At 33.8% G+C, this 15,249-nt stretch overlaps 1 protein-coding gene across 5 annotated transcripts in view; it reads right to left on the reverse strand.

Moving 5' to 3' along the window:
• Positions 1–15,249, reverse strand: part of LOC106151821 (patatin-like phospholipase domain-containing protein 7) — a 37,934-nt gene that overhangs the window by 8,110 nt on the left and 14,575 nt on the right. For 3 of the 5 annotated variants that reach the window (XM_087008572.1, XM_087008568.1, XM_087008571.1), the window contains 9 exons: positions 7,764–7,882; positions 7,172–7,328; positions 6,745–6,808; positions 6,161–6,283; positions 4,013–4,129; positions 2,850–2,998; positions 2,316–2,468; positions 1,888–2,001; positions 1,401–1,497 (listed from right to left, as the gene is read on the reverse strand). In XM_087008572.1, the coding sequence (XP_086864698.1) occupies positions 1,401–1,497; positions 1,888–2,001; positions 2,316–2,468; positions 2,850–2,998; positions 4,013–4,129; positions 6,161–6,283; positions 6,745–6,808; positions 7,172–7,328; positions 7,764–7,882 (1,093 nt within the window). Of the gene's footprint in view, positions 1–1,400; positions 1,498–1,887; positions 2,002–2,315; positions 2,469–2,849; positions 2,999–4,012; positions 4,130–4,190; positions 4,308–4,436; positions 4,554–6,160; positions 6,284–6,744; positions 6,809–7,171; positions 7,329–7,763; positions 7,883–15,249 lie in introns of all 5 variants that reach the window. The other 2 variants (XM_087008569.1, XM_087008570.1) reach the window with 2 other exon arrangements.

Consider the following 15,249-nt stretch of genomic DNA (forward strand, 5'->3'; position numbering starts at 1 on the left):
AGGAAGTCATTTACTGGCATTCTAAATGTGACCTTTAAATTGACCTTTGACCTACTTTTCACCATGAACTGAACTTTGCAAATTTTTGTTCCCTTTTATCTCCAAAACTGGCAGAGATAGGTCAATAGTTACTATTAAAATTGAATAGGAAGTCACATACTGGCAATTTAACAGTGACCTTTAAATTGACCTTTGACCTACTTTTCACCATGAATTGAACTTTGCAAATTTTCGTTCCCTTTTATCTCCAAAACTGGCAGAGATAGGTTCATAGTTACTTTTGAACTTGAATAGGAAGTCATATACTGGCAATTTACTGTGACCTTAAATTTGACCTTTGACCTACTTTTTACCATGAACTGAACTTTGCAAATTTTTGTTCCCTTTTATCTCTAAAACTGGCAGAAATAGGTCCATAGTTACTATTGAACTTGAATAGGAAGTCATATACTGGCAATCTAAGTGTGACCTTGAAATTGACCTTTGACCTACTTTTCATTATGAATTGAACTTTGCAAATTTTCTTTCCGTTTTATCATCAAAACTGGCAGATATAGGTCCATAGTTACTATTGAACTTGAATAGGAAGTAATACACTAGCAATCTGTGACCTTGGAATTGATCTTTGATCTACTTTTTATGATGAACTGCTTTTTGCATGTTTTCGGGCCTTTAAATCTGCAAAATTGGCAAAGAAATGCCCATGGTTGCTATTGAACTTGAATAGAAATTCATATACTATGATATTGAAATTGACCTTTGACCTACTTTTTCACCATGAACTGAGCTTTGCATATTTTCTTGCCTCTCATATCTTTAAAACTAGCAGAGATGTGCCCCTTGTTGCCCCTAGGTTTTCTCTTTTGTCAGCATATATGCACCATTGACAACACTTTTCAAGGAAAACCAATAGGCCTTTTGTCTAGAGAATACAGGAGTGATCAAGGGTAGGAAAATGCAAGTCAATTTGAAAATCTGCTTGATTGTACCATTTTTAGTTATATTTTTTTGCATATTTTGAGAACTCTTATTGATTGCATCTTATAGAGCTTGTCAAGCACAAGACTGGTGATGGTGTCCCTTTTTGGAGGGGGGGTCCATACGAATGCGCTTACTCCAGCTGGTGGTACAATATCCGGAGGCGGTATCGCCTCTCTGATCCTCTAGTTTTAAACTAGGTTTTGCTTTCATATGAACCCAAACAAGTACACATACACTTGTATGCCCATATCCATCTACATACACCTATACATTCACACTGCACGTGCACACTTACACACACAAACACACACATACACAGAGCAAGTTTGTTTTCTGGAAAGTTGTTCTTCAAGATTGGAAAGACTAATGACAGCATCTGATAGTGTGTCATAAAAACAGTAAATCGAAGCTTATGTTACCTGTTTCATCACTGGGAGTGTAAAATTTTGGTGGTTCTTCAATCCTAGACACAAGCTCTGCCAGGTCAGTGAAGGTTGCATTGAGTGGTGTAAAACACTTAAAATAAAAACAATGTTTTTCATCATTTTCTATAAACTGCTTGAGACACAAGTGTTGGACACAAGTGCAAGGAATAGAGGTGTGTTTTGAAGGGGGCTTACATCAAGAGAGGCCAAGGTCTTGTTTCGTTAATATGTTTGAATTGCTTAATCAAGACTGCAGTGCACTGCAATTGGGTGACAATAATGAAGATAAAGTATTCTAAAAAGGTTCCATGTGCACATGAGCACAGCCAACCTCACCAAAAAATTAGAAGTAAAGACATTTCATAAACACCACACCAGTAAAGATTTTATGAATATGACTATACATAAATGAATTGTTCAAAGTGTTAAAGTAAAAGAAAACAAAAACTGTCAAAGATGAAGATTGTTGTTTAATACTAACCTGATGTATTTTAGGTTTTACTCTATCTTTAGATTTCTCTTTGAAGAGTTCGTTGATAGCATCTCCCTTGGCCATTGCAGAGAAGAACACCTTACCATGGTTGTAACCCACATCCTATGTACAAACAATGTTCACTGGCTACACTTCATTGTTATTATTACTAAAATATTATTATTATTATTATATGTTTAAATACTGTGTAAAGAACTTACAAAATAAATCAAAATTCTGTTCAAACTAATGGTTTTTGTTTAAATCATCGTTCTTATAATTTCTGACAAAAATATATACATACAAAATTTCTATTATAAATATTCTTTTATATTACAGTACTTTCAAACAGAAGTACTTGATACTCTGAGTCAGTTACATACAAATCTTTCATCACCACTAATGGTGTTGTGATTAGTTGTGATTTGGACACTTACATAAATCTCATCAAAGCTTCCAAACTGCAGTGTGCCATACTTGTCAATGGGTGGCCGCAGGTACTCACACATTCCACTGTTTGTCACCATCTCCATCTGACGCACACATGACACATAGGCAAGGCGGGACTGGACGTCACTCATGTTTGGCACCTTGAAAAAGAAATAAGTGTGAAAAGTGAACTTTCGCAAATGGAAGCTAAGCAAAGATATGAGGAGAAAAAGTGACCATCATCTCTTAGGTAGGAAATTGGTCTCATAAAGGGGTAGGGGGTGGGGTGGGGGGGGGGGGGGGTTAGAAAGTAGACTCGCAATCAAAGCTTCTTAATTTCTTTGACTTTTGTCTGCAAGAGCAACATTCAAGAAGAATGTATAAGATGTTTAATGGAATATGATTTTTTGCCAGTCAAGAATCCTCTGACATTTTTAACATAACCAAATGTATTTTTAAATAGAAACTTTTGATAAACAAAAAGGAACCAGTTTCGCTGACTTCTAACATAGTTTAGTCCAAGCTTGGCTCTCTTCACTCACTTTGACAGGTTCTGCCCATGGATTCCAGCGTTTCCACAGCAACCACCATCCAGACAACTTGTCGCCATAGTTGGTGAGGTTTGTCTCATCCTGGCTGCCTACGTCTATGGCAAATATTGTTTGAGCACCCATGGTTTTCATGACATCAGCTGCATAAATAAAAAGAAACCATTCAGAGTAGTCGTAGATGACATGGTGCATACTAAATTGATTAAATGTTATTATTGAAGTGCTTGAATTTCCCATTCACTCAGAGGTCTGAGGTTTAAAAATACTACGTATGAAGTTTACAAATACTACATTTTTAACATTTTCCAATTTGTCATCTGTAACTGATAATCAATGTTTTTCTTTGATTAAACATTATACTACACCTGCAAAAAAAAATTTAAACTGTTTTCCTCAATAATAAAGAAAGGATGGCATACAAATAAAGTTTTTTTAATCATTTCTCATCCCATAATAATCAATGGAAATACATGGTAAGATGGATGAAATGTTCGCTGTGGACATTGCAACAAGATTAACTTTTTGAAAAGACTTTGTGATTACCCTTTACAAAGAACAATCTTGCTTTATTTATATAAAAAAAACAAATCCTTCAAGAGAACAACAGTCAAAGTCTCAAAAAGTGCTTTAAAACCCAAAGAAGTCCTCAATTCAGAAATGGTATATATATATATATATATATATATATATATATATATATATATATATATATTCAAATCTAAAACACTACAAGATATGTAAATGAAAATATTGTACATAACAAGTCACAAACATTTCACCACAGATCATAAAGCATATTAAAACAAAAAGTAAAATCTTAACAGTGCTTAAAATTTAGATTGAGGAAATACAGATGATGCTCAATTATGCAGTTTATCAAAAGAAGTATAACTTGGAAGTTAAGTTACTTCAGGAACAAACCAGTTAGCCAGAGGAAACATTTCAAATTACTATTTAATTTTTCAGTTAAAAGTTTATCATTTTAGATTGAAATGCCAGATTATTTCCATGTTATAAGTCTGAATAATAAAATTAAGAAAATTTGTAGCTACAGCACTATCTAAGTCAAAATATCAACAATATACACTGGTCACATTACAGATGGCCATATCACAATAGAGATGACCATGTTAAAGCTGATGTCCAGTATGTACCTGGTAAATTATTAACATATCCTCCGTCCATCAGTAAGTGACCGTCCATGGGATCACACAATGGCGGCATATATCCCGCGAGGGACATGCTAGAACGTACATAGCGCCACAGGGACCCTAGAAAAAGAAAGGGAAAATTCCTCTCCCTTAGACTACTGGGTCTCAACACACAAAATACCTGGTAAGTTGTTGCAATAACCGCCATCTAAAATAAGATGTCCGTCCTGGGGATCACACAGAGGAGGGAAGTAGCCAGCCAGTGACATGCTGGCCCTGATGTATCTCCACAAGGAGCCTGTAAAAACACAATCCTCAGTCAACATAACACAGTGGTGAATGCACCACGGCACCAGTGCGCACATGCACATTGCCTACCAGAGCATGCACCGCATGTTTGTACACAGCATGCATTTTAGTTGTTTACCTGGGACGTTATCTACGTAAGCTCCGTCCACAAGTAAATGTCCGTCCCGCGGATCACAGATAGGAGGTAGTGCGCTCGCAATGGACATGCTGCCACGCACATAACGCCACAAGCACCCTACAAAGAGCCGGATACAGCAAATACAATCTTTCCTGCTGGAGTTAAGTGTAGAAAACCTACTGCACAGAAAAAAAGGCTTGTTAGTAAAAAAGAAGACAAGTTTAGAAATTTGCACCTTCTGTTTGTTTCTTTTTTTTTTCATAAGCCAAAAAATAAAAACCAATCCATATTACATATCATTAAATGGGTCAATACAAGAAAGATTTTGGCTTTCCTGCATGTGAAAATTTCTAACCTTACAAACTGTAAAAGTCAAACATTAAAGTGAGATAACCATTAGCCAGGTATGCACCACCTAGCTGCTCAACTTTCAGTGTAATGAGGTAAATAGATAAAATCAAATTTTGTCATTCAAGCGTCTAGTTAAATTCTACAAGTCTTTATTTGCTTTTGGCAAGTAAAATTAGAAAAATAAAATAAAATAAAGCTGCTTATATCAAGTCTTTGTCCAGTGCTATAAGGCTTTTCCACTCAAGCATCATATCTTATATATACAGTTGTATTGTTATTCTTTAAGAGGCTCAACTATGTATGATTATGCTACACAGGAATTAACTCCCTTTCAAAAGTCCTTCATAAATTCGCTTCAACCTGCTTAAACATTTTACTGACTCTTATATAAAAGCTACACTATTAATTTGTCAACCTCTTTAACATGCCAATACAACTGTATCACCAAGATAGACTGCTTGATGTGAAAAGAAATAAAGTGTTAACCTGGCTTGGTGTCATACATTTCTTACAATTGACTGCTTTCCCACTAACAGATACAGTGATCCAGCTTTATCAAGTCATTAGTGTGAAGTGATGTTCAAACAAATGGGATCATTTTCACATTTTGTTCTTAACAAAGGTAACGTTGTGCAATATGGTTATGACTCTTCCCTAGCCATGCATCACATTTTTTAAGCCCTAGACTCAAACAGTCGAAATAGAAGACAAAAAATTAAAAATGTGAAACTGATCCTTAACATTTTACAGCAATAACACATGATAAAAGAGAAATATTTTTCTAAGATATCAGTACGGTGTAAAAGTAGGTGGTTTCATATGTTAGATTTTATAACAAATGGAATTAAGTTCAAGTAACAAAGATAAGACTATGAAAGACATGGTTGTGACATCATACTGACCATATGCATGCACCTCATTACTTGCATTTTAACTTTCTTAAAATTAGTTGAGTCAAACTGATACTTAACATTTAATACATTATGAAATTAAAGAAATATTTTGTTTACTAAAATATCAGTAGGTGGTATCATAGGTTAGATCAAACAATTTGTTCTCAAAATGGATCAAGATGGGAAGGGAGGAACTGGAAGTAAAGGCACTGTTAAACCAACAGAGGTAGTGATAAAAAAATTGCAACAAATGCTAAACTTCAACACTGAACATAATTAAGCATGCAAATTTCAACATAACTTTCACCAATATTTTCATTATAATTATCACCATACAATTTTCTTTAAACTGCCATGTCTTTTTTCATTTACCCAGGGGCACCCACCTAGTATATTCAACAAACACATCCAGAATATATCAGGCTGTGCCTTCACCCACTTGCACCCACATAAATCACTCACCCACTCTATGTAACCCACCTGAGGTATGTACCCTCATCTTAGAGGAGGTAATATCAGTAGTAATACAGAAGTAAGGAAGCCAAAGGTCTTCTATCTGAGTGTCTCGGAAGACTTCTTCCAAACTGTTGTTGAATGATCCACCTGTATACAGAGAAAAAATGTAGTACTGTAGTACCAAAGAAACATATAGCATTTAATTGTTGCTAGTTCTGTCAAAACCTAAAATACTCAAAGTGAATTATAAACAATTCTAAAAATATCATAATTGAAATGAGAATATGTAAATTAATTTCGAATTCAGATGGAATCAGGGAATGACATGAAAGTGATGGCCTACAGTTCAATGAGCTTAAAAGCATGACTAAATCTGCACTGATTCAGACAAATTGGTTCCTTTTCTTTAGAAGTGATATGATAACAATTAAACACATTCTAAATAGCAGTCAGTGATTTACTGGATCTAAGAACATAACTTAAAGAAAACCAGACTTAATCTAGCTGAAATACAAAAACATCTTATGTTAGAAATATTTTTATTGAAACCAGTCTAAAAGTCTGCAACTTGCTATCAGTAAAGACCAACAAATAAGTTTCCAACTTGCCTGTGAAGAAGGAGGTCACTGGGTAGGTGAGGTCAAAAATCTTCTTCCACAAACAATTCATTTCCTAAAACAACAGGGGATTATTTATTATTTTATCAATCATGTGAAAATGATGTTTCCTCGTCATGATAAACTTCTCCATATGGTACACAAAGAATCAGTGCTTTTTCTCCCTTACACTACAGCATTGTTATCTTTCTAAATGCTACATTCTAAATTGTGCTACACATATACATACATTTTCCAAAAAACATGCTAAATCAAAATCAAAGTAAAAACACTGAAAAAGAACACTGCCACAAAGCATCTTATATAAATATATTTTAAAAGAATAAGGTGGGGTTTTTCCATAACATACATGATTACACCCACGGCATAATGCTGTACAGAGACTACCATCTAATCTCAGCAGTTTGACTATTCTTACCATAGCCCACTCCCTGGCCCTTTGTTTTAGCCTGGTAATGTTCCTTTCATCACACCAGATGGCCCCTATGAATGCCCCGATGCTGGTGCCACCTACAATATCTATAGGTATCCCTGCTTCTACTATTGACTTGATCATTCCGATATGAGCACATCCCCTAAAATAGAATTATTTTCTTAAATGTATTAAATGTGTCATACCTGAAGGAGAAATGCACCAGTGAGAAAAAAAAAACATTCCATTAACCCTAAACATATTCATATATCATCAAGTTTTGGGAAGCACTGATGTCTGTAAAGCACATTTGGTGATTGTACAAGTAGTAAAATTATGTTCAACTTGATAATTTCAGACAGGCAAAATTTGTCTTATTCAAGCTTGTCCTTTGATTTTAACAGAAAAAATATGTATCTGAGAGAATTTTTTTAAACATAAATAAATCAATGCATTATATAATTACAAAAACATCTTTTAATTCTTAATTTTCTGATGTTAAAATTTTTGATCTCTTAAATATGAACTAAATTTAAAATAAAATTTTAATATCAAAACATTCTAATCCCAGTAATCACCACCGGTGTTCAAAACATACCTGGCCCCTCCACCCCCCAGTACCAGGCCTATGGAGGTGCCGGTCAGGAAGCGGGCGAGACGAGAGAAGTCTGAATGTCGATCAGGTTCTGTTTGGAAGATCTTGTCATATTTTTGCATCTTAAAGTAAAAAGAAACAATGACATATTCAATTACGAAGATAGCACATGATTGACAGAATGATGTATTTAATCAAAATTGTCACCATATAAAAAAATTTAATGATGCCATTGTAAAATGTAAGTGTTCTAATAGACAAACAATCACTGCCTCCTGTTCACAAGTGATTTTAGAAACTCCTATTTCATTTATATAAAATATACTCTTTTTCTTTATTTATTATTTTTCTTTCTGGTTACTGACATTAATATTACCTATGGCATAATCCAAAGCACTCTTCAAAGCTTTTGGATCAACTTCTGCATCATAAAACCACAAACCGAAAACAAGGCAGCAAAGCTGTCAAATGTACAGACAAAAAACAGAAAATAAAGATGCAAAATAGGTCATTTTGTCAATTTTGATGCAATAATAAATAATGCTTATAATAGCACTGTCAGTCAACACTGAATTTTAATCATGCACAACAGGTAAAATGGTCAATAACATGAGCGGACCCAGAGATATTTTCTGACAGTATTCCAAAGTATCTATTTTGATCCATCCTCCATTTTGATGGTCTTCCAACAGAAGAAAAAATAGATACCAGGCAATATAAACTTAATAACCTGACTGTCTTCCGGAAGACCCAGAAGATGGTCTCAATCTACCCTTTCAATAAGATTACAGTTTTAGGACCATGAGTTTAAATTCACATGATGAAAGTCTCAATATTTGAACAAGGCAGCAAAGCTGTCAAATGTACAGACAAAAAACAGAAAATAAAGATGCAAAAAAAGGTCATTTTGTCAATTTTGATGCAATAATAAATAATGCTTATAATAGCACTGTCAGTCAACACTGAATTTTAATCTTGCACAACAGGTAACATGGTCAATAACAGGAGCGGACCCAGAGATATTTTCTGACAGTATTACGAATCTATGTTGATCCATCCTCCATTTTGATGGTCTTCCAACAGAAAAAAATAGATACCAGTCAATATAAACTTAATAACCTGACTGTCTTCCGGAAGACCCAGAAGATGGTCTCAATCCACCCCTTCAATAAGATTACAGTTTCAGGACCATGAGAGTTCAAATTCACATTATGAAAGTCTCAATATTTGAAAAATGATGACAGTGCATAAAATAATATTACATAATGTTTAAAGACATAAAAAACAATACAACTGCTTATGTAGAAATACAGAAAATGTGCAGAGCCCCAGGCAGATGAGAGCCTGCCTGGGGCTAAAAGTCACAAATGCAAGTGTTTGAGAAAAAATTATAAAGGAAAACAACAAAACTAGAAAAGCACTTTGAGAGTGCAGACCTCTGCCAAGGCAGCAATTGTTGATTATTATTGATAATTGATTGATTATTGATCCGGACCACCACCAAAAATTAATCATTGTCCTCTTTGGCCCACTTCCGACAGTTCCTGAAAATTTCTGCAAAATCAGTCCATAACTTTTTGTGTTATGTGGATGACAGACAAACAGGGGTGAAAATATAACCTCCTTGGCAGAGCTTGAGGTAAATATAATTCCAATGAAGCTGCTATTCAAACTTTTAATCTTCCAGTTTGATATATATATACATATATATATAAATAAAAAACTTATTTGCAATATTAAACAAAATTTACCTGCATAATTATCACTGCTTCCTTATTATTAATCTAGCAGAGAGCTTTACCTTTGGGAGTTTACAGGGAAATATCAACAAGTGTGCTTTACGTAATCTCATTTAATGGCCTATTAAAGCAAATGACTTTATAACTCTGAAATTAATCTAGTGATACCCAAGGGTAATTTACAGACTGACCCACTCAAAGGTCTTCAGGCCCATAAGTCACACCTTAAGAAAAGCACAAAACCATAATGCCCAAAATAGGAGACTACCAATCCTGATGCAATAATACATTATGTCAACATCAACTTATGCACAACAGGTAACACAGACGAAAGTAAAAGCATAAGGCTTCAGGCCCATCAGAGTTCAAGTTTATACTTAGAAAGTGCCAGAATGAGAAAAATGAAAATTTCACAAAAAATGCATAAATACAATAAACATGATAATCCAATAGAGCTGGTTTTCTCATGAGCTGAAGGCCAATCCTAAAAATCGTACTTGTAAGTTTAAAATTATAATAAGTAGCACAGTTTTCTTTTCATAATGTTTGCAGTAGCAGTGCAAAAAGATTGTCAATTTTGATGTAACATTACATAATAAATTAGAGAATAATTATCATCAATTTTTGTTTATTGACTATAAATAGGATGGACATGTAGAAAATATGATTACCATTTGGCTTCATGTCCATGGGAGCTCCGAGTCCCACAATGAATATGCCAAAAAAGATAATGAATATAACACTAAAATGTATAGCTTCCAGAAAAAGAAGCCAATTAGACTGCTTTTCTAACTCAGGCTGCATTTTAGTCCTGTGTTTCTTTTTTGAAAGTTTGACAGTTATAAGTAACACGGTTTTTCCATAATGGTCATCAAGGCAGCAGCACCAAAAATTGTTTTCTTCTATTTTGATGCAACATTACATAATGCTTAACAGCATAATGACCATCGATTTTTAATAATAAAATATAAGTGTCATGGATTTTCACAAAATGTGACTAGCACGGGTCTTCAAGCCCGTGGAGGTTCTAAGTCACACCTTGGAAATGCCAATATGTGAAAAATTAAATTTTCACAAAAAACTGTTTAATTGCCAGAAAAATTTACCAAACAGACTGCATTGCCTACTGAAGCTGTATTTTAGACCCACGTTTCTTTCCTGTAAGTTTGAGAACAGTAATTAACATGACTTTTGTTAAATGGTCATCATGGGAGCAGTGCCCAAAATAGGGGTTTCTTCAAATTTTGATGCAACATTACATAATGTTTAACAGCATAATGACCATCAATTTTTAATTATAAAATATTAGTATCATGGATATTCAGGAAATGTGACAAGCAAAGGTCTTCAGGATCATGGAACTTCAAAGTCACACCTTGAAAATGCCAATAAGTGAAAAATTAAATTTTCACAAAAAACTGTTTAATTGCCAGAAAAATTTACCAAACAGACTGCATTGCCTACTGGAGCTGTATTTTAGTCCCATGTTTCTTTCCTGTAAGTTTGAGAACAGTAAGTGACATGATTTTCCTTAAATGGTCATCATGGGAGCAGTGCCCAAAATAGGGGTTTCTTAAAATTTTCATGCAATATTACATAATGTTTTACTGCATAATGACCATCAATTTTTAATTATAAAATATTAGTATCATGGTTATTCAGAAAATGTGACTAGCAAAAGCCTTCAGGCCCATGGAACTTCAAAGTCACATATTGAAAATGCCAAAATGTAAACAATACAGCACTGTTCTGAAATGGGTTTATTTCCATTTTTAACACTTTTTAAACATAAAACAACATAAACAGTTTACTGCCATTTTTATATGACCAATGAAGAAAATTGATGAGATGGGAAAAGTATCAATAGAACAGTTTTAAATGTCCAACTTCCTCCATTCTGAGATTCTGAACATAGTGGATGAATACATCTGACAAACTGCAATGATATGAGTTTATTTCCATTTTTGACACTTTATTACACAATACATGATAACAAGTTTACCATCATTTTTACAAAATCAACTAACAATGTTGTAAAGATGCAGGAAATGCCAAACAAACACATTTACGTATCTTATTAGTTCAATAATGAGACTGTTAACATGCCTAAGAATTGAATGTGAGGAAATGTGAAAAAACAGCATTACCTTTTAAAATAATGGACTGATTACGCTGATTTTCAAACTCAACCTGCGTTTTAGTAAGATTGGCCCCTCCTGTGAGTATAATGACAATTGGCCAATCTGTTTTTCTTATATTGTGTTATCAGTGTTGCATATATACTGAAAAAAGTGAAAAAATAGCCTAAATTCACTAAAAATGACCCAATCATGCTGATTTTCGAACTTGACCTGCGTATTATGAATATTCATCAGTTCTGTAGGTTTCAAGCCAAAAGGTCAAATGGTTTTCCATTTATGGTGTTATCCGTGCTGCATATATGCTGAAAAAAGAGAAAAAAAAGCCTAAATTCACTAAAAATGACCCAATCACGCCGATTTTCGAACTTGACCTGCGTATTATGTATATTCATCAGTTCTGTAAGTTTCAAGCCAAAAGGTAAAATGGTTTTCCACTTATTGTGTTATCGGTGCTGCATATATGCTGAAAAAAGTGAAAAAACAGCATAAATTCCCTATAAGTGACCCGATCATGCTGATTTTCGAACTCGACCTGCGTATTATGAATATTCATCAGTTCTGTAAGTTTCAAGCCAAAAGGTACAATGGTTTTCCACTTATCGTGTTATCGGTGCTGCATATATGTTGAAAAAAGTGAAAAAACAGCATAAATTCCCTAAGAGTGACCCGATCATGCTGATTTTCGAACTTGACCTGCGTATTATGAATATTCATCAGTTCTGCAAGTTTCAAAGCAAAAGGCAAAATGGTTTTCCACTTATCGTGTTATCGGTAAAAGTGCACGGCGACGGCGACGGCGACGGCGACAGCAACGACGGCGACGACGGCGACGACAGACGCAGATGATGGCTATATGTACAGACACATCTGTGTCTGTACATAAAAATGATGACAGTGCATAAAATAATATTACATAAGTAACATAATGTTTAAAGACATAAAAAACAATACAACTGCTTATGTGGAAATACAGAAATGTCAGAGCCTCAGGCGGATGAGAGTTAAAAGTCACAAATGCAAGTGTTTGAGAAAAAATTATAAAGGAAAACATAACAAAACTAGAAAAGCGCTCCGAGAGTGCAGACCTCTGCCAAGGTAGCAATTGTTGATTATTATTGATTATTGTCCTCTTTGGCCCACTTCTGACAGTTCCTGAAAATTTCAGCAAAATCGGTCCATAACTTTTTGAGTTATGTTGATGACAAACAGGGGTGAAAATATAACCTCCTTGGCAGAGGTAAATATAATTCCAATGAAGCTGCTATTCAAACTTTTAATCTTTGATTATATATATATATATATATATATATATATATATATATATATATATATATATATATATATATATATATATATAAAAAACTTATTTGCAATATTAAACAAAATTCACCTGCATAATTATCACTGCTTCCTTATTATTAATCTAGCAGAGAGCTTAACCTATGGGAGTTTACAGGGAAATATCAACAAGTGTGCTTTATGTAATCTCATTTAATGGCCGATTAATTAGGCAAATTACTTTATAACACTGAAATTAGCTAAGTGATACCCAAGGGAAATTTACAGACTGACCCTCTCAAAGGTCTTTCAGGCCCATAAGTCACAACTTAAGAAAAGCACAAAACAATAATGCACAAAATAGGAGACTACCAATTCTGATGCAATAATACATTATGTTTAAGTGCAAAGTCAACATCAAATTTTAATTTTGCACAACAGGTAACACCAACGAAAGTAAAAGCATAAGGCTTCAGGCCCATCAGAGTTCAAGTTTATACTTAGAAAGTGCCAGAATGAGAAAAATGAAAATTTCACACAAAATTGCATAAATTCAATAATAAATGATAACCCAATTGACCTGGCTTTCTAATTTGAACTGCATGCCAATCCTTAAAATCATACTTGGAAGTTAAAAATAATAATAAGTAACACAGTTTTCTTTTCATAATGTTTGCAGTAGCAGTGCAAAAAGATTGTTGTCAATTTTGATGTAACATTACATAATAAATTGTAGAATAATTATCAACAATTTTTGATTATTGACTATAAATAGCATGGACATGTAGAAAATTTGATTACCATTCGCCTTCATGTCCATGGGAGCTCCGAGTCCCACAATGAATATGCCAAAAAGATAATGAATATTTCACTCAAATGTATAACTTCCAGAAAAAGAAGCCAATTAGACTGCTTTTCCAAGTCAGGCTGCATTTTAGTCCAGTGTTTCTTTTTTAAAGGTTTGACAGTCATAAGTAACACATTTTTCTCATAATGGTCATCATGGCAGCGGCACCAAAAATTGTGTTTTCTTCTATTTTGATGCAACATTACATAATGCTTAACAGCATAATGACCATCAATTTTTTAATAATAGAATATTAGTAACATGAACATTCAGAAAACGTGACAAGCAAAGGTCTTCAGGATCATGGAACTTCAAAGTCACACCTTGAAAATGCCAATAAGTGAAAAATAAATTTTCACAAAAAACTGTTTAATTGCCAGAAAAAAATTACCAAACAGGCTGCATTGCCTACTAAAGCTGTAATTTAGACCCATATTTCTTTCCTGTAAGTTTGAAAACAGTAAGTGACATGATTTTCCTTAAATGGTCATCATGGGAGCAGTGCCCAAAATAGGGGTTTCTTCATATTTTGATGCAACATTACATAATGTTTAACAGCATAACGACCATCAATTTTTAATAATGGAATATTAGTAACATGGACATTCAGAAAATGTGACTAGCAAAGGTCTGCAGGCTCATGGAACTTCAAAGTCACATCTTAAAAATGCCAAAATATAAACAAGACAGCACTGTTCTGAAATGGGTTTATTTTCATTTTAACACTTTTTTAACATAAAACAAAATAAACAGTTTACTGCCATTTTTATATGACCAACTAAGAAAATTGATGAGATGGGAAAAATATCAATAGAGCAGTGTTAAATGTCCAATTTCCTCCATTCTGAGATTCTGAACATAATGGATGATTGAATCTAACAAACTGCAATGATATGAGTTTATTTCCATTTTTGACACTTTATTACACAATACACGATATCAAGTTTACCATCATTTTTACATAATCAACTAACAATTTTGTAAAGATGCAGGCAATATCAAACTAACACTTTTACATATCTTATTAGTTAAATAATGAGACTGTTAACATGCTTAAGAATTGAATCTGAGAAAATGTGAAAAAACAGCATAACTTCTAAAATAATGGCCCGTTTATGCTGATTTTCGAAATCAACCTGCGTTTTAGTAAGATTGACCACTCCTGTAAGTATAATGACAATTGTCCTATCTGTTTTTCTTATATTGTGTTATCAGTGTTGCATATATGTTCAAAAAAGTGAAAAAACAGCATAACTCCCCTAAAAATGGCCCGATCATGCTGATTTTCGAACTTGACCTGCGAATTATGAATATTTATCAGTTTTGTAAGTTTCAAGCCAAAAAGTAAAATGGTTTTCCACTTATTGTGTTATCGGTGCTGCATATATGCTGAAAATAGTGAAAAAACAGCATAACTTCCCTATAAGTCACCCATTCATGCTGATTTTCGAACTTGACCTGCGTATCATGAATATTCATCAGTT

This window comes from Lingula anatina, chromosome 3, assembly GCF_051362555.1.
Source record: "Lingula anatina isolate TDL-2025a chromosome 3, LinAna3.0, whole genome shotgun sequence".
Lineage (NCBI taxonomy): Eukaryota > Metazoa > Brachiopoda > Lingulata > Lingulida > Lingulidae > Lingula > Lingula anatina.